This window comes from Aedes aegypti, chromosome 3 (genome assembly GCF_002204515.2).
Source record: "Aedes aegypti strain LVP_AGWG chromosome 3, AaegL5.0 Primary Assembly, whole genome shotgun sequence".
Classification (NCBI taxonomy): Eukaryota; Metazoa; Arthropoda; class Insecta; order Diptera; family Culicidae; genus Aedes; species Aedes aegypti.
Window position 1 is genome coordinate 167,649,116 of NC_035109.1, and position 24,589 is coordinate 167,673,704.

The following is a 24,589-nucleotide window of genomic DNA, read 5'->3' on the forward strand; positions in this document are numbered from 1 at the left end:
AAGATAAGCAACAATACCGGAGCTGGAGTTTTCGGCCCTGGTAAGATTGTCGCCACTTATTTGTACTCAGTGAATCTACTAGTCATTTTCCTCAGAGTAATATTCCCTACGTCGTACATGATAACGATGTGTCTAGCTAGCTAATAGTAAGAGTGGCTACGGATCATCCTGGTTAGCAAAATGCAAACTGATCGTCACCAATAGTATTAAGTATTAGTCCACTTCGAATAGATTAATTATTTGAAATGGGCATCAATTCTATCAATGACGCAGAATGTCCGTTGGATCACATCCGAGATATCAGTGCATCTATGCCATATGAATTATGACGCTGCTTTAAGCAAAAAAATGCCAAAATGTGATGCCACCACTACAGGTTACGCCTTTGGTTTCCATCATATGGGCTAATGCTAATGGATTATGCCCTCCCATTGCGGCAAGGTCGCATAACCAAGGGGAGGGGACTTTTTCCGTAACTATATGGTATTAAATATCATTCTACACAGCAACTTGAATGAACTTTATGTAAACTGGAGTTTGACTAATTACTTAAACAGTGAGCTGCTTAGGCCAAAACATGCCCTTTATCTGAACTTTTGGTTGATTTGGTAAGTCCAAAAAATTCACCGATCTGATGATTTACTTGATTTTGAGATAATTGCATGTTTCTAGGGATGTTTAGTTTTCCCTCAGATACTTCATACGGCTATATCTCGGTCAAACATCATGCGATCGGCGAAATTTTTGACCAAGATACAGCAATGTGAAGGGTCTGCGTGAAAAGTGAACATCCCTAGAACCCTGCAATTCCCACAAATTCAAGTGATGGGCAAAGATTATTGAACAAAAATCGATTTACAGATCGAAAAATGAGATGTTTGAATATTAGGTTCATACATTTTTAGTATCACGACAACTTTTATCACAGTATTTGGAGAGGTCATTAACAACTTTTTCACACACAAAAAACATAGGTCCGTAGAAGGAATCCATTGTAGCATTATAATATTCCTCCAATGTTGGTAAAATACGGATTTCTTTCATATTTAGTTAAACACAAATCAAGATCTGATGAACAGAAAATATTTTATTGTGTCGATATAAAATATCAATGTGAGTATATTTTTTCCAAGCAATATTTTTGTGTGTTAGCTAATTGAGTAACGACGTGTGTTCTTTTTTTTTCAATCCTGTGAGTCATTTGCGGGCTGTTCAATAACGATAAATACTATGAGAATAAATGATCGATAAGTAAAATGTGATGCTGTGTGAGTTATCATTCCATAAATCATCGATGTATATTATTCAAAGAATAATACCTTAAATATAAGTCACGTGTAGTTAACGCACCAATTGTGTCAATATGATTCGAGCATTTCTGTTCATGCGGTTCACTACAAGAATATCTCCCAAATTATAGCATTCTTACCGATAATCTTGCTGTAAAAGCCTTCTGAAATCTACGCAAAGCAATAAACTTCAACCTAAAATAACCTACATTTGGAATATTGTCACAACCACAGCAACATTTATAGTCCTATGTATGCTTATCAAACTATAGTTCACTTTTCTGCTGATAGTATGTTCTAGACATTTAGTTATAATAAAATCAAACAATAATTAAAATAAACAAAATATAGTTTTCTAATGTCGTTGGACTAGTACTTGATTGCACATAACTTAAAAAGCTGTGAATGTTATGACTGCTTGCTAAATAAACGAACAAAACCTAAACTATAAAAACACGAAAAATAACAACAACACAATGCACGAAAAAAGCCTCTTCGCTAGTAAAACTTTTGATCTTTTGGATGTGCGCTTTAAAAAAATATGCTCAACTTGAGTGCTTACAACTTAGTAATACTTTCTGGCCGTGGTTGGACGAGCTATTCCTGACGTGCGCGGCCTAGCCGTCTTGGCTCGCATTGGCTCGGTGACCGAATCTGTATTGTAACTCAAATAGACATGCGACAGATCGATCAGATCCGTCTCTTTGGTGTTGACCTTCGGTTCGGCAACGTTTTTGCGCATATTGTTTCCCGTGTATGCGACACACTTTAGCTGCCACTCGCCGATGTCCTCGTTCCAGTGAGTGAATTTTTCGATCATGTTCTTTAAAGTTTGAAGTAACGTAAGAATTTAATTATGTATTGTGTAATGAAGGTGTGATTTACCTGATATTCTTTTGGAATGTACGAATTGATGACTAACTCACAGAGAGCCAATTCCCTTGATAGACTTCGAATGTTTTCATAAATGCCTTCCTTTTCACGCTGCTGTTCCTGTTGTTGATCGGCCAACTCAGACTTGATGCTCATCAGCATCGACATAACACGTTGCAGCTTTTTGGTTTTTCCAACACATTCCTCCTGGAGAGAGCTGTACCGTTCCTCAATATCAATTCGTTCGGCTTCAATCTTTTGGAGATTTTCTTCAAGCTCCCGTTCGGTTTTGGTACGACGCTCCAATTCTGCCATTGACTTTTCCAAAAGTACCTCCTGTGCCTGTGCTTTCTCCAACAAGTTTTCACCACCAACGAGAATTTTGTTTTCCAGGGATGAAAGTTTTGCGCGAAGCTGGTCTTGCTCGGACCTAAAAGTAATGATAATGAATAAAATGTTTGAATGTTTCAGAAAAGTTGTGAAGCGTACTTAGCCCGCTTAATTTCTTGTTCGTTTTCAATTGCCTTCTTCTCCAGCAATTCCTTCTCTGCATCAGCTTTTTCTTTCTTTTCTTTAGCTCTTTCTCGGCGTTTCTTTTCCTTCTTCTCTAAACGCTCTTTTTCCTTGTCTTCATCGATTTCTATTTCTTCTTCCTCTTCCTCGTCATCATCGTCAATATCTTCCTCGTCTTCATCTGTACAAATGCCATTGACAAAAGTTCCCTCTTCCAATTGTCGTTTGAGTTCCTTAATTTCCTCCTGGAAGTGACGCAACAACGCATCCTTCGGTTCCTCATTGACGTGAGCCAGATTCTGAATGCTTTTGGCGCGACATGCATAGCGCAATGTTGATATTGTTTCAACATAATTTGAATCTGCCGGACTGATACTCGCACACATAACGGTTTTACTATTACCTCCAAGAGAATCTTGTAGCAATCTGGTAAGCTTCGAATTACGATATGGAATGTGAGTGCTTTTCCCGTCAACCAAGGCACTGATTACATTGCCAAGCACTGACAGAGACAAATTAATCTTTGTAGCTTCCTTCAATCTTAATCCTGAGGATTGTGTTTTGCTCTGTCTTTCCGAACCAGCCAAATCGACAAGCTGCAGCTTTCCCATTTTAACATATTGCTTACCACTCTCATCAGTTTCACTAGATTCAATTGTGATCGAAAATATAGCATGAGAACGCGAAGACTCCGAATTCATCTTGGTCGCTCCAACGACACGGTTTTTGTTTCCCAACTTCATAATGTTATCCAAATCATCCGCATTGTGAACCACATAACCACTCAAATCTTTTACGAACACGCCAATATCTGCGCGCTCTTTCACTTCCAAGCTTTTGTTGAACTCCTTACCGAGTAAGTCACGAACCTCTTCATTATAGATTTCCATATAACTTACCCGCACCAAAAACTTTTGGTTCTCCTTAGCCCTGGCAATGTGCCCAAAGATATGGGCAAACGTGTTCGGTATGATACCCTTCGTCTGCGGAGAATCCGGATTACCAGACATGGTATAGGTTTTGCCGGTGCCAGTTTGACCGTACGCCAAGATAGTCCCATTGTAGCCTTCCAGTACTTTGTCGACAATCGGACGGGCGGTATCAATGTACAAATCGATCTGCGTAAGGTAAAGAAGAATGTAAGGTTAATTAGTTTTAGTCCAATGTAATTGGTGTAAAGGTGTACAAGAATACGATAACTTAATTGTAATTGTAATTGTAATTGTAATTTTATTGTTAACATCACGTAAACTTATTGGTAACAACCATTATTCAAGTCAATGCAATTGCTCAGCCATTGAAGACATAATGTCACCTCATTAAAATCATAAATTGTCTTGTTTCAATAGTGCATTCAACAGTAAGTCGTTTACAACGCTTGCAGCGAGATAAATCTTTGAAAATTTAATGTTGACGTTCTTGCTCAGTGACCTCTATCCCTCTCGTAACTAAGGCGGACGATCGAATTAATTAACGCCCATCCTGTTTGTAAATTTCTTCCACACATTCCATACGCCCGTTCTAGATGTAGGACGACGATGTTCCGAAACGAGATGACCTCTAAGTTCAATTCATTTAATTTTGATCCCCCGTTATGGCAATCATTTCTAATGAAGTAGCACATGTCCATATAAACGTCTAACTCATCCCATGCACTTGATGAGGTTTACATTTCGTCTAGAACGAGCGGAATGGATACATGTTGAAACGATTGGTAGACTAGTCGGGGCGATTCATTGCCTGACATCAAATGACACACTGTCACTGACCTATTTAAAAATTGCGTGAGTAAAACGTGAGTGTGTATATAATATCGTACTGATCAATAATATATGAGGTATGAGGCTTCCCTTTTACGTTATGACTGAAATGCAAAAAAATCTGAAGAATCTAGATGCTTTACCAAACAGAATGAAATAGGTACACATTAACGCATTGATATTTTCTACAAAATAGCCAATATAGTCTAGATTGAATGCTTGGATCTTAACTTTTGTTGCACAGATTAACCTGAACTTTTAATCACAGATGAAAAATCACTTGAAATCATTAGAAAACAACAACTTTTCAGTAACTTGTTTTAGGTATGGCATCAAACATAAAATTCCTCAATTCAGATTTTTTACATGTAAATTGAATTTACATGCTTTTAAGATAAAGACGGCTTTTTAAAAACTCGAACAAACAGCATTGCAACGATTTCTGTCTTTTTATACATTTTTTCAACGTTTCCTCCACTCAAAATAATCCAAATATCATAGTTACGTAAAAAATCACGTAGATTCCTAGGAATGATTTTTTCTTGGATTTACCTGACTAAGGTAACAATCACCGAATCATAGCTCAAGTCATTCTTACTGTGGCTAACCTATCAAGTTTACGTGGAAATTTCGCACATAGATTGATTTATCCTGCAAGTGTTCCTTATATGGTTCATTCTGTGTTATGATGGCGTCAGTCAACAAACTTCAAGAGTAAGCGGAGTCAGCTATTTTATCTGTTATTAATTAGATTAATCTAAAGGTAAATTTTGTACTTGTCGCTGATAAGCTTATATTGATGAAAATTGTATTGTTTTAAGAAAACAATTGCATCACTTCTACTGAGAGGGATCAGAATTAGACTGGTAAGCGGCTTTGATAGTCTGGAGTTAGACCAGTTTTTTTTCTCACCGAAAGTCAAACGTGTGTATATCATCTATCGTTTTTATTATTGATTCACCTTATTTGTCACTTTAGTTTCATATTGCTGTTTCATTGCAAAATGATGCATCTTTTATACCGATTTCAGTTGTACTGGAAACTTCATTTAGCTTCCATCAATTCCCTTGTTGAATCATACGAAAATTTCACGTAGCTCTTACGAGTTTCTCCGATAGATTGAGAATAGTTCATGGGTTCACCGGTTCATTCTGTGTCACCTACGATTCCCGTAAAAGCTACATAAAAAGTGCGATGGAAAAAAAATCAGTAATACAAACTGATTTTCTTTAATTCGAAATTATGACATGATTGAGCAACAATTATCAACGATACGTACATATTTCAATGACGGCCTACTTCGTCCTAAAAAAAGTAGAGTTAACGAAGAAATCTTCAGTTTGTGTAGGTAACCAACAGGACCACAGAACAATTTACCATTTACCGGTAACCAAGATAGTGGAGATACGCAGAACCCAGTAACAACTCTGTTTTTACTATATTTCATGTATCTTTTTAGAATTATTACATAGTATTGTCATTTAGTCACCACCAGTGCAGGACTTGCCATATCAAAAGGTTTCTCCTAATTGATAATACTATTTCCGTCCGGTTGTTTGACTTTCAGAAGCTCACCGCGGGCTGTTGGAGAAGAATAAATGATTCTTCTCCGTGATTCGGACCTGGTGTCCACGAAGTCGTCATCCAGCCCACGAACTGTTCGCTTATTTCCCACCCGTATATTATACAGTTAGGTATTTTATTAGACACTGCCACCCACCGCAAATTCTCATTTGTTTTTAATAGGATGGACCTAATTTTTTGTTTATGACTGACTTGTGGTGGTAAAGTGGGTGGCAGTGTCTAATAGGAGACTTGACTGTATTACTAAATTGTAAAGCGTTTGAAAATCAGAATAATGATGTAATGCAAAGAGAGAGAAACGGTATAACATCCGTTTCTAGTTATTGCGACTGTTCGAACATACGGGGCCTGGGATTGAACCCATAACCTTCTGCTCACCAAGCAGAAGTGGTAGTCATTAGATCACCAAGCTCCATACTTATATCGTATATAAATAAAAATGAAATGGTGTTTGTATGTCACGAAATGGCTTGCGCACGGGTTATCTGATTTTGAAAATTCTTTCACTGTTGTGGTCATCACTTGTTCCACCGTTTACGTGAGTACAAAAAGTTGTAGATATTCACCAAGATAGTCGATCAAGTAAGACCAAACGGAATCGTCAGTTGGTTGTCATGGTTTGACGAATAGAACATTACTCAGCAATTGAAGGTCAAGTGACAGTACAAAGTTAGTCAGAACAGCCGAGGGGGCAACTAGTTGGGCTGTAGCAATTTATTTTATGCAATACTAATAATCCAAAATTAGCTCTGTAATGCCTTAAAGCGTTTAAGTCTTTTGAAAATTCAGTTAATTGGGAAAGACTTTGGCGGCATGTAAGTGCTATTTGACATTCAAAACATTTGAACATATTCAACGGTATTAGAATGCCTAATTTATCAATTGTAAAGAAGTGCTTTTAACAGCAATACCTAAAAAAGGGCGTAACTACAAATTTCATCTACCCTCTCATAAAAAATTCTGCCGAGAGGTTACGAAAAACCGAAAAAGAAATCAAATTTGAACCAAATATATTTCTTCTAATAATCACGGCCAATGAAAACCCGTTTTAATATCTCTGATTTGCTTTGAGTTTGTGGACTTATATTATCTAAATGGTGTAACTTCAAAAAACGGGCCCTAAGTGTTTTTTAATTTTTACTCAGACATGCAGCTTAGCTATAGAAAATGACTGGTGAGCACAGATTTAATGGAGATCACCTTTTTTGGGAAGATTCAAATATGACGTCCATCGTTTTTCGGGATTTCTAACCCCCCTCCCCCCTCTGTCATGCTTTTTCCAAAACATGCACTGTCACACTTTCCTAGACTCCCCTCTTCTAAATGATGGGCATCATTTTTGGATGACCCCTTAATACATTTAAAGGTGGTGAACGAACTGATCATCCGGTATGTACCCATCTTTATTTGATTGGCGGTTCACGAAATTCACGAAAAAATGTCACGAAATGGCTTACGAACGGGTCAATAGATTTGAATGATTCTTTCTCTGCTTTGTTCGTCAAGGGTTCCGAAATGTTAAAGCGCCGGTCTAGCGTACACGGAGTCGTGAGTTCGAGTCTCACTAGAACGCGTATTTTTTCGCGAATTCATGTCTCAATTTGTCAAACAAACACACTGTGTCTTCTGATTACAAGTTCCCAAAAGTATGGTGTAAACCTCTTTATTTGTAATGTTGAATGTCAGATCTCAATGATTTATGCAAATTAAAATGATTGTCATTGAAAATAAATAAAGATAACTTGTCATGTCCCAAAAAATGGCCCTTTTTTACCCGAATTGACTCAGTGATCCACCGGAATAACTCCTGTCACTGGAATATTACTGAGTTCCTCTGGCCGCTTCTAGAAACAAGATATATGTGAGTATATAAACAAAAAAATATTTGAATCCGTTAAGTATTCGTTGAGTAAAGAGGGTTTAGCAATTTTGTTTTCACTCAGGCCTATAAGAGTTAAAACTAAGTTTGAGAATTGTGAGTCCTCTGTGGAACGGAAATGTGACTTTCAGAGCATTTTTTTTTTTTTGAATATCATACAAGTGTGTTTCAATTTCCAAAATTCGCTCCCATAAACCGATGGAAATCCGATAGTGCACTACTCTTCACACAGAATTTTTTCTTTAAAAAAAAATTCTTGGATATTTTTAACTTAATTTGGTATAACTATGGAAACAATACGAGAGTAACTCCATTCACATAAAGACATGCTGCATAAACATTTTTGATGATTCAAAGTAAGACCGTGCTAGAAAAATCATAGTTTTTGAATATTTGATAAATCAGATAATTTGGACCCTGAAGGATCCGCAAAAAGTAAAATAGAATGAGTATCAAATTTGCTGAACTAGAAATATGTTTTTGACATTAGTCACAAAAATTGGACTGTTTTAAAAACTCTCAACAGGGCCCCATACAAAAGTTTGTTTGTAACATACTTAGCTACCATTTGTAAGTTGAGCCCCCAAGTTTTCTGACGCAGTTAAAATTTGGGACACCCCAATGCACATGTTGGAATACGTACTTTCATTGTCAAAAATTGAATGCTCGGTAATGTGACTAATTATTCTGTTCAAATAACTTTTTTAAAAGGTTTACTGTTTGAGTACAATTGTGGTCGAGGATCATAGGAATATCTCCGAAACCAGGTGAACAAAAACTACAATCAGGAAGAAACCTGAAAAAAAAAACTATTTGCTGGTAGAGTAGATAACCTATATTAAGAAACATTTTCAAAAATGTTGTTTCTCATTTCAGAAATACGTCTTACAATACTGATGGAATAAATGATTTGGTTGTCTATCTATAGCAGTCCCCATACAAATTTTGGAGGGCTTGTGTAGTCTCAGTTTACATCCGCATTAGCTCAAATTTTGGGAGGACACTCAGTCTTTGATATAGAAGCGAATGAGCGGTGTGAACTTGGGTGTGAAGCAAAAACCATGTTTTGATGTTTTGTTTTGTTTTCTCTATATCTAGGCAGTTAAATTAAATTCAGCCAGAAAGCTATACACCTCTAAGAAGCTCAAACGTTGCCCTGTTTACACCTCCGTATAATATACCAAATTTTTACTATGTAGTAAACAACAACAATTTAAATACGCATATTATCGGCCGATTATGATCACGAAGATCGCTGTGAAGCCTCAACAATATTCATTCTAGTTCATTTCATTGACCGAATCACTGCCTGCCCGTACAACAGTCAATAACATAAACCCAACACAGTCACATCTAGTTCATGCGACGGCGAACAGGAGAGAAGATACCAAGCATGACCTCCCCCTCGATCGAATCCCAAGGCACAGTCACATCAACATCACCCACCGTTCATCAGTTTAGTGTTTTGAGCGCGTTCTTCGATAACGGTCACATTCGAATCGAGTTGCCGCGTGCTTTTTCCCGGACCGTAACATTACCTTACACATCGCGTGCAGCAATTCAATCACGTTAGGTTAGTTATTTTCCTTTGTTTTCTATAACTTTGCCCCATGCTGGATCGTCTCTCCAGACAAGGATAACCCCCTGGTGAAGACATAAACAGAGCCTATGAGTGGAAAATGCCGATATGGGTGTGTCTCTGTGTGTTTCTCAACGGTCAAAGTCAAAGTCGACGTCGTCAGAAAGAGGCTCCTGGACGAGGGAGTGAATGACTTGACAATGGTGAAATATCAATCAATTAAGTTAGTTGGAGAGAAACGTTTGAAGTGCACACTGAATTCCTCAGAAACAATCCGATGGTCATAAAAAACTAATGTGATATCTATTTGACCTATATATTTTACAATACACATCAAATGGCACGAAAGCAGAATTATGAACTGAAATTGATAGCAGCCAACAGAACTGCTGCTAGAACAATATGTTTAAAAGAAAATGAAGCAATCGTTACAGTCGTGAGTGACCCGTTTTATGTAACACCTACATGCGTATCGCGCCCCGTATTCTTTTGTTTATTGTTGAACAGTTTTCTCAAATGATTAAAAAGCGGGTCCCAAACGAGTTTGCTCGTCGGCGTCGTCTACATAACAATGCATAATATCGCGTCGTGAGGCTTTCTCGTGTTGCCCTCACACTACTTATGCTGGGGATACCCCCAAGGGTAGGGCATAAAACGTGAATGGATTCTATGCTCCGAACTGCCTGCTGCACGTGGCAATGACAAAAGCACACACATTTCCTTCGTCTTTTATGGTGAAGATAAATCGAAGCCAAATCTCAAATTTTCAAGAGCACGGATCTAGAGAACCAAACATCCGTTTAAGCTGAAAACTTAATCGATTGGTCACTCGCTGGTGGTGACCAATCGATTAAGTTTTCAGATCAAACGGGTGTACGGTTCTCCAGATTTGTGCTCTTGAAAATTTGGGGTTTGGCTTCGATTTATCTTCACCTTATGTTGTTTGTACAAGTGCGCCAGGAGAAATTCGTGAAACGGTCGTGGTTTTCTAACAAGATCAACAAAAACACATTCGGGTTGAATTGCAAACATGATCATTGGAATTTATGTAATATTTTATGCTTGAAATGCCTTGTTGAAGCATTGGCGGTAATTTTGTTATTTTTTCTTGAATTTATCTTAAAAAGTGTCGGTTTTAAGCTTGTACGAAATAATGAAAGATATTCTACTACCTTCGTTGGCGGTGAGAATAGGTTAAAACGTACCATTTTGTCTCAAATTCCACACATTGGCGATTTCAAAAGTAAAAATTAATTTTTAATAAAAATATTTTTTAAATGTAAAGCACTTTATGCATAGAAGAATTATGAAGAAATTTTGATGTATTTTTTTAGAAAAATTGCTTTAAAAAGTTCAGTGTTCGGAAAATAAATCATGTTTGGAATTTGAGACAAAACGGCATGCCCAAGTGTTTTTTTTTATTTATTTTAATTATATTAATGTTTGTGGCAAGGATCTTGCATCTCAAGTTTAATGATTTAAATGTAAATTTAAACTTCAAGATTGTCACGATTCTGTAGTTCATGCCCGAAACAAGCTCAGACGAATTTATTTGCGATATTAGGTATTAATTTATTTGTGATATTGTTAATTTGAATGATAATCTTCTTCCTCTTGGCATTAACGTCCTCACTGGGACAGAGCCTGCTTCTCAGCTTAGTGTTCTTACGAGCACTTCCACAGTTTTTAACTGAGAGCTTCCTTTTTGCCAAAGTTGCCATTTTCGCATTCGTATATCGTGTGGCAGATACGATTATACTCTATGCCCAGGGAAGTCAAGGAAATTTCCATTACGAAAAGATCCTGGACCGACCGGGATTCGAACCCAGACACCTTCAGCATGGCTTTGCTTTGTAGCTGCGGACTAAGGAACCACTAACCACTCGGCTAAGGAAGGCCCCCTGAATGATAATTCAGAATTTGAATCAAGATGTTCGGAATATGAGCCTGAATGAACACTGGGGTGCGGCTTATTTTTCGAAGGTTCTCAAAACCAAAAATTCGTGTGCTTTTTTGAAATCAAATCACATAAAAAGATAATTTTATTGAAACTACTTATAATAGCATAAATAACCGCGTATTGATTTTCAAAGTATATGCTACTATTCTAAAACTAACACTAATATACCAATTAATCTGTACTAAAAAATAAGTTAACTGCTCGTTTGAAACGAAGAAAATTTATTTCATTTTTGCAATCTCGAGGTAAGTCATTCCAATTTTTGACAGGTCGATGTCGGAATGATTCTTTTAAGTAGTTTGAATGACATCGTGAAACTGTTAATGAGTAAGAGCGATATGATCGAGTGTAGCTAAAGAAGTTTCCGAGATAAATTGGAGGATTGTTAAGTATTTTGTGAGTTTGAACACACATACTCAATTTTAGATGATTTGTGAAGTTGCATCCAAGCAGTGCCTTGCTATAACTTGATATGGTTTCTTAGGCATATCTAGTGACAGAGTTAAAAGCTAGATTTAGTTTCTTCAAGTTTTTCTTAGAAATGAGGCCAAATAACACATCGCCATAATCAAATAACGGTATTATGGGAGTTCTAGCTAATTGAACTCTAATATGTTGTGGAGTACAATGCCTTAGCAGTACTAAAGAGAGAAGTGTACCGTAAATTTTACCACACACAGCATTAACTTGAGCGTTCCAGTTTAAGCTGTTGTCCATAAGAAGACCAAGATTTTTGACAACATTTGAATATTCAATAGAATCTTCCCCAACATGTATCAATGGTATGTTTTGCATGTTAAATCGTTTTGACCGGAAAATCAAAGCTTGAATTTTTGACGTTGGATAACGTCTTACGGCAACATACTGGGGTACAATTTCGAAAAACGAAAAATCGATCGCGTCACGAAAAGTGGTTAGATTTTAACTCTTAATAACTTACTAAATCCCGCATAGATTTTCAAGATTCTTGCACCAATCGATTGGAAATCTTTCTACGAATCTACTCGAATAATGAAAACTATTGATTTCCATGACTAAACTATTGAAAAATTGGTAAATATTGAGGCATGTCTTATTTTCAATAGAAAAGCACATTTTTCTTGCTTTTATAAGGTTTTGACGTATTGAGAAGATTACATGTACCGTAATTCAAAATTGATCATTTTTCATATTTTTTCTTGTCTGTTTCAAACGACTCTACATAATAAATATGAGCTCCCTGAATCCGAATATGCTTGCTAAATTCTTAATAATGCAATTTTTAAAGAAATAATGATTTCATTTTTGAAAACGCCTAAATGTAGGCAATTTCCTAAGGAAATCCCTGATATCTAACATAAATTTAATTATTTCAACCGTATGAACTAATTGGTACGAGTTAAGAAGATGAAATTGGGCTCGGGGATATATTTTAAGCATCCTTACAAACTTTCTTCTTCTTTCTGGCATTACGTCACCACTGGGACAGAGCCTACTTCTCAGCTTAGTGTTCTTATGAGCACTTCCACAGTTATTAACTGAGAGCTTACTGTGCCAATGACCATTTTTGCATGCGTATATCGTGTGGCAGGTACGAAGATACTTTATGCCCTGGGAAGTCGAGAAAATTTCCAACCCGAAAAGATCCTCGACCGGTGGGATTCGAACCCACGACCCTCAGCTTGGTCTTGCTGAATAGCTGCGCGTTTACCGCTACGGCTATCTGGCCCCCATACAAACTTTACTTACTTTGAATAATGCCGTTGTTGTCATCGCTATCTTCATGCATGCTAGACCGATCAGAGTATCAACTTGTCAAACAAAGAGCTAAAACTATTCAGCAACAGCCTTGTTGATGTTTTGATTTGGTAAGAAATTGTCGATCGAATCGAAATAGGGTAAAAGCACCGGTTTTGGCCAGCTTAAGAGAAAATGTCAATAAAAATTAAATGGGAAGCCGTATTTATACTACAAATATGTCAAATGCAAGCTTTCAATCCATATTATGTGTGTAAAATATCAAAACTGAGCTAAAACCATTTTTTTTGCTTTGAAAATTCCGTTTCGGTCAGAGATTTAATTCGGTTCCTAAATTGGCCAATCGCATTGATTTCTCATGAGAGTGGCCAAATTAGGAGTGTCCTGGCCAAATTAGGTGTATGGGAGTTAAAATTATAAGGAATATGATTTTTTTTTTCTTATGTTTTGAATCAATTTGGACGAGTAAATGAATGTAGCTCTATCATGTGAATGTGATTTACTGAACACAAAAGGTTTCATGCCGATTGGCAATGTAAAACGGTGTATAATCCCCTATGGCTACAACTGGCGTATGGCCAAAACCGGTGCTTCTACCTTACGCACACAGAGAAGACTGCAAAAATGCTATCGCCGCCCGACCCGAGTAAGGGGAACCTATAACCAGTAGAACTTTGTTTGCCATATCTCTCCGTTGAAAACTAATCAACCAAAATTATAATTGATAAATAAATAAATTAATTAATCAATTAATAGTAATAGATGAAATGTCTCTGGTTGTAACTCTTTTACGACGAATGCATTTTTGTGGCCCTAAAAAGGACCGTTTTGTTCGAAATTGTGCTGAACTTCATTTTAAGCGCATTCTCCACGGATACGACGAGTCAGCTGGATGTCCTTCGGTATGATGCTGACACGTTTGGCTTGGATCGTGCACAGGTAGGTATCCTCAAACAAACCGATCAGTTAGGCCAATCGCTTCTTGCAGGACCATGACGGCCGAGCTCTGGAATCGCAGGTTTGCCTCTACATTTCCCCGGATACCACGACGCAGCAGAAGAAGTTCTTCATGATACGGAACTTCTTCGAGTATCAAAAGGAGATCATGTCAATCATCGTGACTGGCAAGTTTAACATCGATTTGAGCAAAAAGGAAAACAGCTCACGGGCTTCATGGAGCAGTACCTCAACCTCAAACTGGCTTCGAAACCCATTAAAGCAACCAATATTAGTGGATCATGCGTGGATCTAATGTTCGACCGAAGCACGAGTTACCGCTTCTTCCATCGAACGATTCTATCGGTGTTGAACTGTTAACCGAACCAACCAAATAATAACACACAATGTCCATAATAGGTCAGAATTGACATGCTACAAATAGTATGAAAATTGATCGGATTTATATTAGTAGAAATCTTTCATAAGTTCGTGACGGTCTCAAGCCAGGAAATAGAAGAAGCTAACGTTATCCAACGTCAACTTGGCGGTTGTATCTGGGAAACAACCTCTTACTTTTTTCGCATTTAGGTGTAAACCATTGCTATTGCACCACTTCAGGATGCATTGAATATCAGTGTTAATACGATTTACAATGTCGGTTATATGATGTTATACGATTAGGTGATCCTGATATAAGTCATTTATAAACATAGAGAAAAGGAGAGGTCCGAGAATTGATCTTTGTGGGACTCCATTTATTACGGATGTCTCATCAGATCAACGTATTGCATTCGGTTTGAAAAATAGGACCGTATTAACTTGATCAAGAATTGATCCATTTGAAAATTATGTCTCAATTTATTGCACATCAGCCAAGGATCAATGGAATCAAAGGCTTTACTGAAGTCTAAGAGAACCGATACAGTCACCAATTTGTTGTCTAAAGCTTCCCTTATATCATTATCAATTTTGATCAATGCCGTAACAGTGCTGCATGCTTTCCGATAATCAGACTGCAAAGGATTCAATAGATTGTTACAATTTAAAAATCCATTCAATTGTTTGTGGAGAACCGATTCGAACTCTTTTGACAGAGTACAAAGTATGCTAATTGGGCGATAATCTTTTTCAGCTACCGGGTGATCAGTTTTACCGATGGGAATTACTTTCGCAATTTTCCAGTCATTAGGGTAAACCTCAAAGTTAGAGCCAAAAATATCAAGATTTAGATGACGCAAACGGCTTGAAGATGAATTTTTAAGTTATAGAATATGACCTTCAGTTATAACTTTGTTGTTTACTAACATATTTTGAAGCTCTCAGCATTATTCTCTTCGAAATTAAATGTATGAAAGACGTGTAGAACACCAAATTTGTCTAAAATCAAAATAAGTCTTTCGGTTGCGAGCGATTTTTTGTAAAGCGGTTAGTCGCGAGTTGTACTGTTTCTCTTTTTATGTGATTTGAATCCAAAAAGCACACGAATTTATGAGCACCTTGTTCGGTATTTGAAATAAAATTTCGACTAAATAATTCTCATTATATACATTTAAAGTCACTGTGTGCCTTAAATGTTCGGAATAAGAATCAAAACGGTATTATTGAAGGATTTGCACTGAAGCTCAGAATAATGTAAGGGTAAGGTTGTTCCTGACTTTTTTTTTTCATTTTGGCAACAACTTTTGCTCAAGCTTTATAGAAATTCAGTTTTGTCTATCAAATAGTGAGTATAGGTACGGCCGAAGATTTGACAAAGTTCAGCAAATTTACCCAAGTCATTTTTTGATACGATATATAACAAGTTCAAGCAATTTCTTCAAGAACTCCTGAAAATGATTTCACCAATTTTTTTTTCCAAAAATAACTCCCAGATTGCAGCAGGCATCACTAAAGAAGATTTTTGGGAATATATATTTTGGAATTCATCAAATTTTTTCTCGGGTTTCATTGAGAAAGTTCACGAGAACTTTTTCTCCCAGTTATGTTTTTTCTGAAAAAAGTGTTCACGAATTTTTTACTAATTTTTGTTGCAGAAATTTCTCCGTAAATTGCTCTAAATATGTTATAAGTATATTTTCCAGGATCTCTCTGTCTTTTTTTAAGTTTTACAACACCAATGATACATTCAATTTTTTATCAATTTTTTTCGAATATTTCCTATGAAATCTCTTGGAATTCCTCTGGGGGTTGTTTAGGGGTACTTTCTACTTTAATTTAAGGAATCAATTTATAGTTATTTGTAAAATTTCTTCATCTATTTTTGTTTCTCGGGTTATCGTCAAGATTTTCTTAGGACATTACTGCTAGAATTTTTCTCTGGGGCATTTCAGTTGTTGTAGAACTCTATAAAGGATGCTTCCATCGAGAAGGAATTTCTTTAGAGATTCCAAATGAAAAATAACTAAGGATTACTTCAAAGGTCTTTCAAAGATATTTTTAAGAAAAATTGTTTATATATTTTTCAGTAATTCTTTCGAACACACTTTCTAGTATGCTTTACGAATAAACAGCAACAACTGCTCCAAGAATCAAGATTTACTTTTAAATCACCCAAATTCGTACAGAGCCCTGCAGAGGATTTTTTTTATTCTTCACAGTTATTGTCTCAGGATCTTTTCTTATATTCCCTTAATTCCCAAATTTTGTTAAAAAGTCCATCCAGATGTTTCTTCAAAAATTTCTTCTAAAAATGCTTCAGGTTTTTTTTCTGGAAATTCTCCAGGGATTTATACAGATATTTTCCTCAAATAAATTTACCTTGCTGAAATCTTGTAGGAGCTTGAGCTTGATTGGCCGCCTGTGATTGCTACTCCAGTATCGCCAGATCAGCTGCATTTACACAAGGAACCAACCAGATGACTGCTTGGGACTAACAGACACCCTCAGTGTATGAGTGCTGGTGATCTTCTATTTTTAGGCAATGCAGACCAATATGGGGAAGGGGGAGGAATTGATGATGCATTTAAGTGTCTCCCACAGTAGACCGTATATACCACTGTGTCTACGCCAGTTCGTGCGGGATGGGTATGGAGGAGCGGTAATTTTTATGGCAGAGGGTAAGGCGTAAGGAAAGGCGAGCTATAATGATGGAAGAATGGAAGCATAGGGAAACGTTTTTTTTTGTGCCATCTCGGGTTCTAGCAAATGCTATGAACTATGATAGATCAATTATGATATATTAAGAGTAGAAGACAGAAGCAACCCAAGTAACCACTGGCCCGCTAATTCGCCTTTTTGGGCTTATAGGGCTGTTATACGGCTAATATAGGGTATGTCAGCTGTATAATAGCCCTATATTAGCACGGAGGGCGAATTAAAGTGCTATTTGGTTACTTGGGAAGTGAAATATACAACTACAAAGTACCAGGAAAGGGACGGGCCTGGGATTGAACCCATGACCTTCCGTTTATGAAGCAGAAGCGGTAACCATTGGACCATCAACCCTTGCTGAAATCTTGAAGGAATCCAAAAACTTAAGAAATTTTGTTTAGATTCATCAGATTGATTTTTTGTAGTATTCTTAAAGATATTCATGGATAATTAAGGTAAAAACCGTAAATCCTTGTATCCTTGGAAAAATTCAATATTTGGAAGAATCATGAGAAAAAAATATTCTATAAAAACCACAGATTTTATTCCTCATTAATTATAGATAAACTTTGTAATAATACACGGAGAAAATCAAAACATGCAACTTTAGATACTTCTTTTCAAACTCTAGAAAATTTCCAAATTCCGGAAATCTTTCTGTGAATTTTTAGACATTTCTCAAGAAATTCCCAAAATAACTCCAGGAAGAACTTTTAGGTACGGAAAATATCTGAAGAATTTTTGCAGGAATTGTGATACCTGGGGTGATTTCTAGAATAATCCGAGAAGGATGGTTGGAAAATATTCAAGAAAAATTTCCAGACAATTACAATTTAGAAGAATTAGAAATCCAACCAACATTTGTGTAGAAATTGCTGCTAGATTTTTTTTTATTAGTATTAATGATGCTTTAACCACTTTTGGTCATTCGCGTCTGGCTATATTAATTTACAGTTACAACAGTTTGATTATATCTAGCGTCTTAGCAAACTTTACAATTTTTTCCTCTGCATTAATATCGTTTTTCAAAAGCTGCTAGAGTAGTATCATAAAACTATTCAAAGAATAATTATTGAAAGAATGCTTGGATTTTTTGGGGGAATTTTCAACGAAAGCAATACCTGGAGATGTTCTCAGTGAGATTCCTGGTATGGTGTAAATTATGTAATAATTCCAGAATGGAAATGGAGTTTCTGGATGTAATACTAAAAGTGTCCATGGAGGTGCTCTCCAAGGTTTCTCTGGACAAGCTTTTTGATTAATTGTATTTCATCAAAGTTTTCCAGGGAAATTTATAAAAAAATTGAACGTTGTGTTTTGAATGAAAGGGCACAAATTCAAAATGATCAATATTCATAGAAAACCCTCAGTAAGTAATTATGGAGTGCTCGTAGAACACTGAGCTGAAAAGCTTTTTCCTAGTAGGGATGTGAAGCAAGAAAAATGAAGAATAAGATAGCTCATGAGTTACACATCAAAAGTTAAAAAGGAGTGTGGTTGTGTTTGACATACAAATCTGTGAAAGCAATACAAACTCCAGCACTATTGGATGAAAATAGAGCCTCTTAATTATTACGTCTTGAGCATAATTTACAAGATTTTGTGACTCTCTTTTTGTACAATTTTTGTCTAAATCAGTTTCGATAGTTTATCTGATCCTAATTTATTGATTTACGGCGCATAGCAAACAACCAAATTTTGCAAAAAAAAAAGGTGCTTCATTATGATTCTAGCAGCAAATGCAAGAGGAAAGTCTTGACTGCCAAAATTTGAGACATGACTATTTTTTGTTATAAAATTACATAGTACCCAATGCCTCCAATAGGCAATTTAAAAACGCGTTATCTTCAAGTTTTTTTCAGCGATTTATTAAAAAAAATATATTCCAGGGATCTAGTTTTTTGTTGGTGTTTTTACCAACACTATTAAAATTGTGCTTCAAAATTCAGAATATTTGCTGGTATAAATAAAATTTGACCCATTATTACACCTAACGACGACACATGATTAAACCTTCTCCTACAAAGCTCTCATCCAACTCCGAACCGGTTGAGCGAGCCCACAAGAAAAAAAATCGTGTGATCTTCGATAACACCAAGTGACTTCTGGATTCACGCCTTATTGGTCGTTTAGCTGCGCTAGTTCAGTGCTATGCGCGTCGTAAACGTTGCGCGACAACTGCTCCACATAGTTGAACCACGCCTTTTTCGGAGTAGGAAAATTGCACTTCCTACACACATCCAGCCAACGTGCACCACGGTCGCAAGTGTGGAGCGAGTTTGATCGAAAAGATGCGGGCCAAAGTGAAAAGATTACTGCCATCCTATGCAGCAGCCGTAATTGTTGCCACAATTTCACTTTCAAGCCTAAACTGGCAGAAGCACTTGAGGGCAACATGCGCAGCACCAATCCTAAAGGGTCCGGTTGTCATCGGATCAGTTAAGTTTGCCGTGGTGCGTTGGTGTGTTGTGCGCGATGTAGGATGCCGCCAGTGAAGCCAAATGTGGAAATTGATGGAATTTCGTGGGACTTGCAGCAGCGGAAATACTTAGTTGCTTAGAGCGGCAACTATGGGAACGAATTCAATGGTTATTACCACAGAAGCTCCCTTTTTTATCTTACTTCTTCGCGACATTACGTTACTGGGACAGAGTTATCATACCAGTGTTCTGATAGCACTTTCATAGTTATTAACCAAAGGCTATCTTTGCCAATGTATCAGTTTTCTTTCTAAGTAGCTACGCCATCCGGGATGAATTGTGTAACTTTTGCATTGGAAGTGTTAATTAAATGTATGTACTTTAAATTTATGACAAAATCTGACGGATATGGAAAGTGATAATTGAGTTCAGCTCATTTTAACCTCGTCTGGTTGCCGATGAAATTTACTACACAATGATGGTCTGCACCTGATTCAATTTTTACTAAAAAGCGTTATGTGGAAAAAAAAAAGAATTTCAAAAATTTGTTGTAATCATGCAAAATTGTTTGATACTTTTTTGTTAGTTTGTCTTGCAACAGGCGTCATTTTACTGTGAAGTTTATCCCAAAAGAAAGACGTACTTTATATGCAGAAACAAACCAATTATAGTCTAAGATCATTCGCAAGATATACATCTGGTTCCTCGTCGATCAGCCCTTACGAAAACCATCCTGGAATTCGCCGACGAAGGATTCCTCGAGCGGTCTCAGTCAGTTAAACAGGATGTGTGGAAATCCGTTAATCGCCACATAGAGGATTGCTCAACGGAGCTGATACTCACGCTACTGCGCAGCAGCGCACGTCTTGTCAGGGCGGCAGTCCGCAGGAGAAAGAGGCCGACTGCATACACCGCGTGTATACGTCGGTGGCGTTCTTTATGGCAATAGGTATTGACGTACCGAATGAACGTCAATTGACAGTAAACCGAGGGGTGTATATTATAGCATACTCTTTCAGGAAATAGGGCGTCCCACATCCCACTCCTTCTCTAAAAAAAAACCTTAGGGTCCCGATAATAATCCGATTTATTATATGTATAGCATTATCGATCTGCTGTTTTCAAATTTACGAATCACAAGCGATTTGAACACATTTCGCAATTTAATTTTAATAATGGTCAAGAACAGCTTGAAATATTCAATTATTACTTTTTCTCTTCTGAAACTTTTAATACTTCTTTCAGTTTCCATGATAGCGTTAAGTTGTGTAGAATAAACTTTCACTCAAAATATTTGCTAGTAATTTTGATTGAGATTAAAAAACTAATGACTAGGGCCGCCAACTACGGCTTTAATAATGTTAGAAAAAAAAAACATGACTAGGTCTTGATTCAAATCATATTTGAAACAATGCACATCCTTTGAATTGTTATCTACTGCTTAGTACTATTTTTTGTGATACACGGGATAGCGGATGATACGTTAAAATCCGGATAATATGCATTAGTTTTCTTCCTTACGGCGTTAGCAAACTTTACATAGAGTATGCGTACGAATCATAGCTATAGTATTCAATATGGCAAGGCTTTGGAAGTATGCGTTTTGATCCGAATTGCATCAATCAGTACTGAAAAGAAGAAAGCTTTCAGAATCACCAAGCTATCTCTTATGATATGTTTATCAATTTCAGTGTAATCGCAAACAAAAGATCAAGTAGGAACATTTGAATTTCTTCTTGGAAGTAATTTGTTACAGTACAGCAACAGTTTGTGTGATTACATAGCTCCGGCTGCAGGCTTATTGCACAGTTTATTATCCACTGCACAATATAATCTAAACAGTCAGAATACAACCGCTGGTCTGCCTTTTACGTGCGTTTCACTTTCGAGGTGCTATATCATCTCAAACATATACGATATTTTCTAACTGTACTACATCACTCTTCGATAGTTATGTTATATACACCAAGCATTATAGCTCAATGTCTTCTTATCGGCTTACAATCAATCATTCTCGTTGCATTTATCAATTTATTTATTCAACTACCATTTCACTCCCTCACCTCTTTATTCATTCATAACAACAGGCTCTTTCATTTTCGTTCATCTTCAATATGTTGTAAAATTTCCTTCCACACGGAACTACAAATCGACTCAAATTTGACGTATTTGCTTTTACTTAAATCGGCTCTTTCGTGATATAATCTAACTTCGGCTTACCTGCTCAAGTAGGTATTTCTCCGCTCATGGCGCCAAAAAATAACGCGGTCCAGAATTCTACTCAAGGCTAGCTTTCAATGTTTTGAATGAACTACAACCAATCCAGATTTGGCTTCGAGCACGGACTTCGTTGACTAGGTAAACACATCTCTCTTTTTCTCTATCTGTTTTTATGCTCACAAAGCACATAGCAAAATCTTAAAAAAAATCCAATTTCTAAACTTTGTTGAAAAACAAAATCAAACATTCATCACAATCAGGTTAGAACACATATGCAAATTTCAAAAAAAAAACGTTTTTTCTCCGTGTCTCTACCCTAAATAGATGCAACATGACAAAAAACTTTATTTTTTGCTTTAAACTATTTCGTCTTTAAAAAGGTCTTGTAAGTCTAGATTTCCAGCATAAGTTTTGATAATCGGTAACTTATTTTTACCAAGATTCAACTTTCCCGGGTGCTAATTTTTTTTTTTATCTGGCATTAATCCTGTTTAAATAACAACTATTATTTTGAGTATGCTAAATAATAAAATGGGCCATGCACAGATAACGAGTTGAGATCTTCAAAATGTATAAACAAAAATTATGTTGAAATGCTGATCTATAAAAACCATAACAGGGTATGCAACCCTAAAACATGTTCCACAATGCTTGTGATTATCAATATTTGTACAATACTGGGAATGCGTAATTCTTGCCATGATTTTTCGAAACTGGGCCACTGTGTGTGTGCCACCACCAACGTTGCCAAATGTCCCGTAGATTAATGCTAAGTAGCCCGTCATTCGTTTTGTCAGCCATGTTGATTTTGCATCTCGCAATTTCAAAGTGATAAAACTTTGTTAACATAAATAATATTGATTAAAAAAAAAGTATCACTGGTTGCGCTCACATGCAGAAAGGAAGCTGATAATTCTTCAGCTATGTCAGTGCAAAACCAAGCGATTTTCTTTAATTCGCAATCGTGAGAAAAATCAGTCTCAATCATCGATGCCCAGTATACATTTCAATGACGGCCTACTTCGCCTTAAAGGATTGGAAAGGATTAGCGTTTGCTATCTGGTCTGGCCTGAGCTTTCGATCTGTGCTGACCGTGCTGACTCATTATAGTGAGGTGGATTTTTTTCGGTGTTTGACAGCCGTATACCCACTCTGCTTGCATCCAAGCCTGTCATGGTAACGCCATGCATTCATCTCACTGCAGATCGATTCTTGTTTCATCTCCCAGATGAAATTGAAAATCTCCACCAAGCGTCCTGACTCGTGGCAGATTTATTTTATGTTATCTCATCGAGTGCCTTGTCACTGATGCCGTTAAATCTCCATAGAGCATCCCACTCCATGGCAGATCATTTTCTACATTCAATCGAGTGTCCTATTAGCTTGACAATCTTCACCTAGCCTCCCGACTAGTGGTAGATGCATTATGTTTTCTAGGTATTTATCCAAGCGTCCCGACTTGTTCTTTGATCCCCACAGAGTGTCCCATCTCGTGGTTGTAGCGCGAAATCTGTCTCGAGAGTCCCTACTCGTGACAGGTTCCCATATTGTCCGTTAATTCACCGAGCATCCCGTCTCGTGAAACAAGCACATCGTCTTGACAACAACGTCATCGTTCGGCATCGGAACTCCAGTTCTCGCGCTTCGCAAAAGCACTTTGACAGCAATGTATCGCAAGCCGAAAACAATGAATGCTATTCACTCGAAACCGTTTTACTCGTAACAAATTACACACTTGTTATAATATCACATAGAGGAAACATCTTGCATAATGGTCCATCCGATCAATATTCCGTATGAAGATCCGGCACTTTTTTTACCACGGAAACGGGAGCGGACAGCAGCGTCTAGTTTTTCTCACACCGAGCAAGTTTGTTCGTAAAACACACACTTTTCACTTTTATTTCCACTTGCTTTCGAAATGTTGAGCAACCCTCATGTTGATTACTACACGCGTTCGCTTTATTTGTTAGCTACCTTTCGGTAGCTAACCTGGTAGGATCGCCATTGTGGAAATCCGTTAATCGCCACATAGAGGATTGCTCAACGGAGCTGATACTCACGCTACTGCGCAGCAGCGCACGTCTTGTCAGGGCGGCAGTCCGCAGGAGAAAGAGGCCGACTGCATACACCGCGTGTATACGTCGGTGGAGTTCTTTATGGCAATAGGTATTGACGTACCGAATGAACGTCAATTGACAGTAAACCGAGGGGTGTATATTATAGCATACTCTTTCAGGAAATAGGGCGTCCCACAGGATGCATGACAGTATTTTGTACGCCGAATTCAGCAGGGTAATGCCTCTGTATTTTGCGTATACTTCAGTCTATGACCATGGGCATAGAAAAAGGGGGGCAGGGGAAGGCCTTTAGCCCTCCTTGGCCGACGGACTTCTGCCTCAAGGGGCTCCTTGACAGATGAAAACATTTTCGCCTCTGAAATTAATCTTGTGTTTGAACTCCCAAAAATATCTTAAGCATTTATTTTTATAAAATAATTGCATACTGACTGATTTCTTAAAGAATTTTTAATTTCAACAAGCCTTATTAACTGTCAAAAATCATACCAGAAATCAATCGAAGGTTTTATCAACCGTCTGCAATATATTTTGAGAATAATCTGCAAATAATCTATTTTAAAAATCAAAAGGCTCATCTGCCAAATTATTTAAAACGAATAATAAAATAATAAAATTTGATAATAGCTAGTTTCACATATTTTCCGAGAATTCAATCTGATATTCCT

The 24,589-nt window shown here is 37.1% G+C and overlaps 2 protein-coding genes across 5 annotated transcripts in view; one reads left to right on the forward strand and one right to left on the reverse strand.

The window, feature by feature from the left end:
* Positions 1 to 1,069: 1,069 nt before the first annotated feature.
* Positions 1,070 to 24,589, reverse strand: part of LOC5574130 (kinesin-like protein KIF3A) — a 63,586-nt gene continuing 40,066 nt past the window's right edge. Inside the window, exons 1-4 of one of the 2 annotated variants that reach the window (XM_021854155.1) lie at positions 20,467 to 21,977; positions 2,652 to 3,793; positions 2,175 to 2,592; positions 1,070 to 2,112 (exon numbers count right to left, since the gene is read on the reverse strand). In XM_021854155.1, the coding sequence (XP_021709847.1) occupies positions 1,855 to 2,112; positions 2,175 to 2,592; positions 2,652 to 3,793; positions 20,467 to 20,661 (2,013 nt within the window). In that variant the 5' untranslated portion in view covers positions 20,662 to 21,977 and the 3' untranslated portion in view covers positions 1,070 to 1,854. Of the gene's footprint in view, positions 2,113 to 2,174; positions 2,593 to 2,651; positions 3,794 to 20,466; positions 21,978 to 24,589 lie in introns of those variants that run through there. The other variant, XM_001661150.2, reaches the window with a different exon arrangement.
* LOC5574129 overlaps positions 9,336 to 24,589 on the forward strand; it is a 33,163-nt gene continuing 17,909 nt past the window's right edge. The window contains exon 1 of one of the 3 annotated variants that reach the window (XM_001661149.2): positions 9,336 to 9,471. Coding sequence is in view for 1 of the 3 variants with exons in the window: in XM_021854156.1 (XP_021709848.1) it covers positions 9,815 to 9,913 (99 nt within the window). In the remaining 2 variants the exon portion in view is untranslated. Of the gene's footprint in view, positions 9,472 to 9,743; positions 9,914 to 24,589 lie in introns of those variants that run through there. The other 2 variants (XM_021854157.1, XM_021854156.1) reach the window with 2 other exon arrangements.